General features: G+C 32.3%; 1 protein-coding gene across 1 annotated transcript; it reads right to left on the bottom strand.

The window, feature by feature from the left end:
- Positions 1-588: 588 nt before the first annotated feature.
- LOC114182737 (5-methyltetrahydropteroyltriglutamate--homocysteine methyltransferase-like) lies at positions 589-5,109 on the bottom strand. Its single transcript, XM_028069670.2, has 12 exons — positions 4,844-5,109; positions 4,013-4,366; positions 3,825-3,912; positions 3,475-3,602; positions 2,987-3,378; positions 2,734-2,897; positions 2,536-2,616; positions 2,259-2,425; positions 2,071-2,176; positions 1,613-1,863; positions 1,318-1,519; positions 589-1,208 (listed from the first exon to the last, which is right to left on the bottom strand). Exons 2-12 carry the CDS (start codon positions 4,360-4,362, stop codon positions 846-848), a joined length of 2,292 nt encoding a protein of 763 aa, XP_027925471.1. The 5' UTR covers positions 4,363-4,366; positions 4,844-5,109; the 3' UTR covers positions 589-845.
- Positions 5,110-10,758: the final 5,649 nt, after the last annotated feature.

Here is a 10,758-nt window from a genome sequence, read left to right as displayed (position 1 = left end):
GAGACCAAATTTAAAGGTCTGTTCTTGATACCATGCATTAAACGGCGATGAAGAAATGACACCTTCAATTCTTCATGCGGTTGAAGCATCCAATATTTTACTTAGTAAAAGGAAAATGCTTTGTTTGTGGAATTTAAAAAATTTGGAATTAAGGATTTTATGGATTTCAGGATCAGTCCTACACTCAATGGTAAACATATAAATAAAATAAAGAACAAAACTTGTGAGTTAGGTATTCATGACACTCGTATAGAATACATGTGGACCTAATCATTGAGGAACTCAAGTTATTTAGAAAAAAAAAAAAAATACTGAAATAGTTGCCAACTTGTTATTAAGTCATGGCAACAAAATTCAATTTTCATTCTTCTTGTATCTATTAACAATTATCTTTGTTTATCCATTTTATACATTCTCATATTTAATTTTATACAACATAGCCATGCACATTGTAATGTAGTTGGCTTTTCTTGTTTTAGTTTTATCTCAATTTATTATTTTTTTACTTCAATTGAAACAATAAATCTTTAACAAGTTCTTTGTGGTTTAATGACTGTTTCTTGGATATTAGGTGGCCAACAAACAGTGTATTACACAAAGGGAAAAATTGTATTTATGCATAAAGAAAAAAAAAATACAATACTGCAACTGCATATCAACATAAACATTAAAAGGCAATGCCACAAAAATACCTCAAAAATACCACAAAAAGCAGGGAAGAGTGTACTAAGCCGCTAAATATTCAACACTCAGTTATTGCAACAACAAAAAAAAGCAAATTTTCTTCTCTCGGTGCATCCAGCACAATCACGACGATTGCTGAAATTCTACTTTGGCGACGCCATTCACTTGGCAAGCTGGTTACGGATGAGTTTTGTGGCAGCAACCATGTTTGTGAGAGCTGGATTCACCTCGGCGTACTTACGAGTCTTGAGACCACAGTCAGGGTTGACCCACAAAATGTTTCGCTCAAGCACTGCAAGCATCTTGTTGACCCTATCAGCAATTTCTTCGGTTGGTGGTATTCTTGGGGAGTGAATGTCGTACACTCCAGGGCCAATTCCAGCTCCATACTTGACTCCTTCGCGGAACACTGACAAGAGCTTTTCATCGGAGCGAGAGTTCTCAATGGTGATCACATCAGCATCCATGTCAATGATCGAGTGGATGATGTCATTGAAGTTAGAGTAGCACATGTGGGTGTGGATCTGTCAATTGTCAAGAACACACATAATGCATGGAAGTTTATTATTTTTTTGTGTAAACCCAGATGAAAAGTAAATTCATTCTAACTCATTGATTGTAGTGCAGAAGTACCTGAGTTGTATCATGCACACCAACATTGGTGATTCTGAAACCATGAACAGCCCAGTCCAAGTAGCTAGCTTGCTCTGACTTTCTCAATGGCAAACCCTCTCTCAAAGCAGCCTCATCGATTTGGATAACAGTAATACCAGCCTTTTCAAGATCTTCTACTTCGTCCTTGATAGCCAAAGCAATCTGGTAGGTGGTCTCAGACCTGTAGATAGTTTAATTAACACTATGTTAGAAATAACAACAGGGTTAGTTCTGATTGCGGTGTTGTTCTTTTCAATGGGTCTTGAGTTTGTACCTAGGCTGGTCATTTCGAACAAAGGACCAGTTGAGAATAGTGACAGGGCCAGTAAGCATTCCCTTCATCGGGCGTTTGGTCATGCTCTGAGCAGTGGATGACCAGAAGACAGTCATTGCCTTGGGGCGACTCACATCACCATAGATGATTGGTGGCTTCACACAACGAGATCCGTAAGATTGCACCCACCCGTTAACGGTGAAGGCAAAGCCTGATAACTGCTCACCAAAGTACTCTACCATATCATTCCTCTGCAATTAAAGGCAAACCATCAGCAAAGAACAACTGTGAATTGGCAACATCACTACATGTAGCAGAAGATTTTGTTAACAGTATGTTGCTCTTCAAAATGAAAGAGGTGGATGAAGATCTATAAAAAATGTTTGAGTGTAATAGATCACTCTTATTTTCTATTTTAGACTGTGAATGTTTAGTTATTATGTGAGGTGAAAGCTGACCTCAGGCTCCCCGTGTACCAGGACATCAATATCAAGCTGCTCTTGGAGTTCAACAACTTTGCGGATTTCCTCTTTAATTGAATTAACATACTCCTCCTCGGAGATCCTGAAAGAAAAAAAAAAAATAGTCAGTAAAAGACACATGGAAAAGAAAACAAGCCAATCTATTGATTCTCTGCATAACTTACTTGCCAGCCTTGTATTCCCGACGCACCTTCCTCAGTTCAACAGTCTGAGGGAAGGATCCAATGGTGGTAGTTGGGAGGATTGGAAGGTTGAGCTTCTTTTGTTGAGCATCCAATCTAGTGGTGACATTTGTGGCGCGGCGATGATCAGAACCCTTCAATGCAGCAGCCTGTGAAGAAAATAAAAAATGTCATGAATAACAAGAGAATGAATTTTATAACAAATCCTGTTCAATTGAATTGAGCAGTTGATCAGAAAACCACAGAAATTAGAACTCACAGCCTTCTGAACAGCCTCGTTAGTCACTCTTGGAGAGGACTTTCTTGAAGCCTGAGCAGAAGCATTAGAAGAGAAAAAGGCCTGAAAATGAAAAGATAATGAAAGTAATTCGGTGAACAATGTAGTTATTATGGGAATATCATACTTTCCCTCAGTGATAATGCTATGCTATTATAAAATGAAAGGAACGGAGTTTACCTCATCTTTTTGACCAGCCAATGCCTTAGCCAATGCATTTACTTCAACAATTTTTTGGGCAGCAAAAGCCAGCCATGATTTGATCTCATTATCCAACTTGGTCTCATTAACAAGATCAACAGCCGTGTGAAGAAGTGAGCAGGAGGTGGACACAACAAGTTTATCTGCATGATAGTAGTATATAAACGAATGAAGAGACTGTGTCAACAGAAGAAGAAATCTCCCAATTTTTTTCATGAAGTGCAACAAGTACCTTTTCCCACAATGGCCTCAAGACTATTCAATGTATCGAGTGAAGCAGCAAGATTATTAGCCCAAATGTTTCTTCCATCAACCACTCCAGCAAACAAGTACTTTCCGCTGGGAAATCCACCCTTGATTAGATCAAGGGTCTTAGTTCCACGGACTAAATCAAATCCGAATGCCGTGGCTACATTAAGAGATGTGAGAGTCTGGTATGCCTCGGCAGTAACGTCAGCGAAGTAGGTCTCAATGAGAACATTCAAGCCAGATAAAGCAGATTCAAGTTCTGCGTATGCTGTAGAAATTGCTTGCAACTTTTGAGACTCAAGGTCCAAGACAAGGATAGGTTCATCAAATTGAATCCATGAAGCACCAGCTGCTTTAAGATCAGCCACAACTTCCCTGAGATTTTAGTCATAAGCAAGATTGAGAATTAACACAAATATAAGCATGAAGCCCAAATTCTGAAACCGCACTGTACAGAATTTAAATTCTTACTTATAGACAGCAAGGATTTTTGGGAGGAGAGAAAGAGTACAAAAGGATTTATCAACACCCTTGGCAGGTTTGGAGAGCGCCAAGTATGTTACAGGGCCGACGAGGACTGGAACTGTATCTACTCCAAGCTGGAAGAGAAAATAAACATTCAATGAAAATGTTGATATGAATAATAGCCACTCAAAAGCATCATAATGACCCCCACACAGAACAACAAATATCACCAGAACTTTTCCCAATGAATAATACGCAATTTTTTTATGCCAATGCTGCTCAACTTAACTAAGCTCTTTTTTTCTAACTTAAAGTTTGCAAATAAGAAGAGAAAGTGAATGGATATGAATGCATACCGCCTTGGCCTCCTTGAACTCATTCACCGCCTTGTGAGAAGCATAAGTAAACTTCATATCAGGTCCCAATTCGGGGACAATAAAGTGGCTGGATCAATGGTCACACAAATGAGATCAGTAATCAAATCATTACCATCACTGCATCATAAATTACAATCAACACAACAAAAACCTGAGCCATCACTTACTAGTTGGTGTCGAACCACTTGGTCATCTCCATGGCCGGCACAGTGGCATTTCCTCTGGCCATAGAGAAGAAGGTATCAAACCCAATCTCGCCGCCAGTCCACCCATATCTGGCTGGAACGGCCCCAAGCATGGCAGTGGTATCGAGCACCTGATCATAGTATGAGAAAGTGTTGCTGGGGATGTACTTAATCCCAGCACTATTCATTTGTTTCCAGATGGATGCTCTGAGATCAGAAGCCACCTTCTGCAAATCCTCTGCACTGCTCTTCCCATCCCAGAATGACTCTAGAGCAAACTTCAGCTCTCTCTTGGGACCCATGCGAGGGTATCCAACAATATGGGATGCCATTGTTCTGCCAACCAAACCAAATCAAATCAATTATCAAATTGCAAACCAAATTCAGTCGCCCACGTATCAGAAAATATTCTCTCACATGACTCTTATCCCTATACAAAATACTCAACCCGATGCATTCACATACACATGACTAAAATCATAGATTAACATCGCGCCTTGAATGCATACATGTTTTTAAGTTGATAATAACAGGGTCTTGTCCATAATTTCCCACAACTACTCACAACCTTGATCATTTACTCATCACTAACAGGCGTAGATTAGGTGTGAAATTCAACTTCCATGATTCATATTACATCCAACCAACCACCAGAAATAAAATAGCATTGAATTATCGTTAACAAAAAAGGTTTTAAATTTCATGGAAGATGACGTTGTATGCAATTGAATTGTTTCAAAAAACATAACAAATTGAGATCCACGTTTAGATCTACACCTTACAAGAAGAAAAAGCTAAAGCATGCAAAATTACCGGTTTGGAGAATGAGGAAAAAGGAATAGTAAGAGTGGTGTTGGTAGAAATGTAAAAAGAGGAATGTGTAGAGAGAAATGGTTGGTTGTGAAGAGGAAGTGAGAGTGGTGAATTTAAAAGGGAAGTGAATGGGTGAAAAGGGAAAAGGTGAAGGTGGATGAACGAATGAGAGTGAGAGAAGGAGAAGAAGGTGTTCTTCCCTTATTTGTGTGTGTTATTGACCAGTTCTCTCTTCGTTTATGGAGAAAGCAGAGAAAGAAAGAAGAAGGCGCGAATGAAGTGGAGTGGCCTGCGGAGTATTTATAGTGACTTTTGGATCCACCAACTGCTCCTACTCAGACATCATGAATGAGTTAAATTAATAAAAATTTTCACTTCCTTATTTCATCAACGATATAACTTCGGGTAAATGCATTTATTTTTTTTCGATTTTTCATTAACTTCGTCATAAAATTGGTTTAATTTAAAAATAAGGATGTTACAACAACAATAATAATATTATTATTATTATGTAGTATGAACAGTGAATAAGGTGATCATATGTTAGTGTTGCATTTAAAATAGTAAGATAAAATTAAAATAATTATAATATTAGAAAAATAGAAGGTACTAATTAAAGTAATAAAAATAAACTAAATGATACTTATTAATTTTATATGTTTTTTTCATTTTGTTTTGGATTATTATACTAAAATTTCATGATGATCTGCAAGTCTAAGTAAAATAAATAATATATAAATATATTATTTTTAAATTTTAAAATAAAAGTTATATCATAATTTTTTATCTAAATTTATTCATATTTCATTAGTTTCAAATTTTTGTCATTCAAAATAAATAAGTTAAATTTAAAATGTCTTAAAAATATGCATGGTAAGTCTGAATAAAATTCAGTAAAATAAATAATATATAAATATATTGTTTTAAAGTTGAGTTATAAGTGATGTTATAACTTTTTTTATATAAATTATTTTACATTTTATTTTCATGTGTATCAATTTTTTTAGTATCTCTACTCAAAATATATATAAGTTAAATTTAAAATGTCTTAAAAATATGAATATGATTATTGTAATATCCCATTTAATAGCTTTTAGGCTACTAAACAAAACATCATATCATGATTTAGTAAAGCAGATAGTCAGAAAATAACTATACATGCGTTTAATACAGTCATCCCAAGTAACTGTATAGGTTGTCATACTATGAGTGCATTCTATGCTAAGGAAATATACATATACATCCAAAACAACCCTATTCCAAAACATAACAAAACTAATATCCAGTATCCATGCCCGTGGTCAACTCCGGTTCAAGAGGGGAGTATCTTCACCTAGATCCTCCTCTACTCACACCAATTCATAGGTGATCAATGCAATAGAGGACAAAACACACAAAGGGAACCAGAATAGGCAAGAAGGGTAAGCTAACTAAAAGAAGGAAAATCATACATTTCAATTATAGTTATGGTCAAGCAATTTCACATTCATCCAAATTATTAAGTCGCTAAAACACCACACAGTTACATGACTCTAGACTCAATAACCAGATTATGTAAGCGACATTCTCTTGGCGGCTTGCACTTGTGAAGGTTCCCAAACTCTGCAGAGTTTGGGGTCAATGGGTTATCACCCAACCACTCTCAAGGTAAGTCCCTTTTGCGTCTATGACTGATCGGGTCCATAGACTAAGACCTCCTGCTACTCCTCACGACATAATCCATTATACTCTACTTGAGTCTTAATGGTTATTTGAGCGTCAGGATACCAACCAAATCTGAGTCCTTATGTCCTTACATACAGTAAACACCTCCCTTAGAATTTCCCTTGAAATCCTAGTTCAACCATTTCTTTTCACAATCCAATTCCATGCAATTTCGCCATATATCCATACATATACTACCAATTGTAATAATAATACAAGCATAGCATGAACCACATCACATTATTTCATTTAATAAAGCTTTATTTACCCAAATAGAGAAAACAACGTAATTCTGCAGTGGCACTCACTCAAGCTAGAGAATCTCGCCTAGGCTAGAGGGTGATTTCGCTTAAGGGGGCCACTCCCGCTTAGGCGAGACCCCAAACAGTGAGCAACCCAAATTCTGAGCGAATTCTCGCTCAGGCTAAGCTGATTCGCTTAGACGAGAAGATCCCTCGCCCAAGCGAACCCAGCTCGCCTAGGCGAGACTTCGCGCAGTGACAGAGGTGACTCTCTGATACTTTCGCTCAGGCGAGAGCTGCTCGCTTGGGCGAAATTATCAGGGTTTTCAATCTGTTATTCACATGTAGAGCTACGAAATTCATACCAAAATTCCAATTTCACACAGCAAGTAGTTCCAAACATCAATCAAACACAAAATCATGCAATCCAAGTACTTAAAAGCATTTTATACACGAAAATTGGGTAAAGAGTTAGCTTCCCTTACCTTTTTGCTAAGTTTTGAGCTTGGTGAAGTCAATTTAGTTGCAAGAAGGCCGAAATCTTAATTTAACCTAGAGAATTCATCACCAAGACATAGAAAAAGAAGAATCCCATAATTAAACCCAGAATTCAGAGACAAAAATGGTGAATTCTAGCTGGAATTGAACCATAACAAAAATGGAACATACCTAAGAGGAAGGAAGCTGAGGGAGGAAGCAGTAGAGGGTTCTATTGAGTTTGTTCTTCTAGAATCTGGTCACAATTTCAAAGAAATGGTGAGAGAATGATCAAGGAGGAGAAGTTTGAGGGAGAATTGGAAGCAGAAGAGAGTAGGAGTAGCTGGCTTTTGGGTCTTTCCAGAAGAGAGAAAAAGAGATGGTTAAAGAGGGTTTTACAATTATTTTGAATATTTATTAGGTTAACAAAATTAGTTTATTTGTCTATTAATATATGTGGCGCTTTAGTTAAAAGTGAAAAATAAATATTTTTTTAAGTATATAAAAGATAAAAAATTGGCTTCATAATTTTGGATTTCTTTTTTCACGTGTATCATTTTAGAATTGTGAAATTGTGAAAAGAGACTAAACTTACATATAAGATTTTCGGTTGATGTCAGAATATAATCTGATAACTTACAGTCGTCAGAATATTCTGTCAACTTTAGACGATCCAAGTTTTATTTATAGATAATCATATTTTTTTATCTACCTTTTTATTTATTTTTAATTTATTATTTCAATTACATTTTAATTATTTATTCTGATTTTAATTTTTTTAATGATATGATTTGATAATTGAAAGATGATTAAAATAAAAGTTAAAAATAAATTAAAAAATGATTCAAAATATTATAATATTTTATTAATACGATGATATTACAAATTAAAAAAAATGAATAACTATCTTTAATCTATAGATTTTATATTTCGTTATTTATTGAAAATATAGATCTTAAAAGAAAATTCAAGTCTTACCGTATCTAAAAACAAAGGTTTATGTTAAAAGTAAGTGAAACTTAAATAATTCTATTATTTTAATAAATGTTGATAACCAAATAGAGTGTACTAAAATAAATTATGTTAGTACCATGTATAATAAAAAAAGTTTGTATAACCTCCTCCATCCTAAGAAAAGTTATTTTTTATTTAAATAATAATATTTAATTTTAAAAATTAATTTTCAAAAAGTACTTTTCAATACAATTAACATAATTGATTAATATGGTATTATTTGTATTGACGAATAAACATAATAGTAATAGACAAGTTGGGTGAATTATAGTAAAAAGAATTCGTATTGATCAAATAAATTTTCATTAATATGCTATAATTTAAAAAGACTCTTACTTTAAAATGTCAATAAAATTGAGTTGCTTGTTGTAGCCAAATTAATGTAACAATCAATATCATTGGTTGGTATACATTTTGGAGAGGTGGCCAACCATATCATGTTGACCGTTACCAACCCCACATTTTCAGTGAAAGAATTACTTACACAATGTAAATAGGGTCCTTTTCTTACCTACTTCTTTTAAAATTATTTAAAATTTAATATTTTTACGATTATTCTAAAAATATTCTTATTAAAAAATAAAATAGAAATAATGTTTTTTCAATTCACTTTGTTTTTCTTTTTATCAAAATCACATGCATATTTCATAAAATGGTAAATTGAAAGTGTGATTATTATAGGCATCAAATTTTTCATACCATTATTTAACGCAACTGCATATCAAAATTTTGAATTTGATATGGTTATATTATCTAAGACCACTCTATATTAATTGATCCTATGGAAAATTTAAACTATTATGAATAATTATTAAAATTAATACATAATAAACCATTTTAAAACTTATTAATTTTGAAAGCAAACCAGATATAAAGGAAGTTTTTTTTATCTGAATATAAAAAAATATGTTGTATGAATTTTTATCCATAAAATATTATTGGTTAGACGTTCATTAAATTTGAAAAAAAGGAAAACGTAGATAGTTATTCATTTATGTTTTTAAATGAATAGTAATTTTTTTAAGCAACGGACATAACGTTACCAAATCTATAATAATGTGTTAAAAACCATTTGTGCATTGTGATTTTTTATTTTTACATAGCATTTTAAAAATCTATTTGAAAAATTAGGATATATTCAAATTAAAATTTAAAATTACGTTGCATTACTAAAAATTCTCATATCACATATGATTTCTCTTGCAAATATATTAAAAATATTTATTAGAAAAGACTTTTTTTTACAATTTTTTCTAAAAATTTTAACTGACAGGTAATTTCTTCGTGGGTAATCATTTTCTACAAAATTATAAATTTGCAAGTATTTTTCTTACAAAATTTGTTGCGAAAATTGTTTTATACAAAATATTTTGTAAGAAAATTGGTAATAATTTTCTACAATTTTTGTTTTTACAACAAAATTTATAAATATTTTCTACGAAAAAATTTTTAAAATAAGACAGAAAATATGAGTATTTTTTAGTAGTGTTGAAACAAAAATTTTATGAATTAACACTTGAGAATACCAGTTTAGAAATGTAGAACACATAATAACACTAAGGTGACGTTTAACAAAAATAAAATTTAAGATTCTTAAGAAAATAATATAAAAATACGAAATATTCACAGAAAGAAGAAGTTTCAATTACAAAAAATTGTATAAGTGGTGTCGGATTTTTGTATATTGCTACGAGTGTGGCAGTTTTGGCAGTTTTGAAAAATGTTATAGATTTTGTCATTACAAATTATAATATGATGACTTAAAAGTGAATTGATGCAACACTCATTTTATACACGTGACGTATTAAAAAAAAGTAAATAATGAATTTAAAACTGTCTTAAACTTTTTATTAAAAAATAAATCATGAAGTAATTTAGAATTAATAATTAAAATTTTGATAATTAATATTAAAGATTAATTTAGACTCTAATTTATAAATTAATTACAATCTTTTATTTATAATACTAATAATTTATAATTTATAAATAGATATTTAAATCAGACAATAATTAATTATTTTTTTCTAAAATTAATTAATATTTAATACTTTTCTTAAGCGTTGATTGTCAAGATGAGAGGAAAAACACACATGGTTATATATGATAAAAACAATGATATTTTGATTATTAAATTTTGATAATTTTATCTTACAACATAATGTATTATCTTTTAAGTGGTTTTTGAATATTAAAAAAAAAAAAAAAAATAAATAAAAAATCACTTAAAAGATGATACCTAAAATTATAAAAGAAAGTTATCAAGATTTAATAGTCAAAAAATTATTTTTCATCAATCATAAAGCCGTAAAAAATCCTATTTGCATGATTGAAATAAACACATTCATTATCATTTTTTCATAGATTAGATAAGTAATAAAGAATTTGATCTGATTTAATGCACAACTAAGGATCAAATTCATACATTTTTTTTAAAAAAAGAAAAAAACTCAAAGTATACTTTAGAAGTTGAGGCAAATA

The sequence above is a fragment of the Vigna unguiculata genome, chromosome 4 (genome assembly GCF_037176805.1).
Source record: "Vigna unguiculata cultivar grain cowpea cultivar isolate G323 ecotype 2 chromosome 4, ASM3717680v1, whole genome shotgun sequence".
NCBI lineage: Eukaryota > Viridiplantae > Streptophyta > Magnoliopsida > Fabales > Fabaceae > Vigna > Vigna unguiculata.
This window is presented reverse-complemented; position numbering and strand designations above follow the sequence as displayed.

What these genes read in the sequence shown, in the direction of transcription:
- LOC114182737 (XM_028069670.2), bottom strand. Translation starts at nt 4,362, where the DNA reads ATGGCATCCCATATTGTTGGATACCCTCGCATGGGTCCCAAGAGAGAG. An exon ending in AAAATCCTTGCTGTCTATAA is followed by an intron (nt 3,379 to 3,474) that starts GTAAGAATTTAA and finishes CTAAAATCTCAG; the next exon opens with GGAAGTTGTGGCTGATCTTA. An exon ending in ACGAGGCTGTTCAGAAGGCT is followed by an intron (nt 2,426 to 2,535) that starts GTGAGTTCTAAT and finishes TTTTCTTCACAG; the next exon opens with GCTGCTGCATTGAAGGGTTC.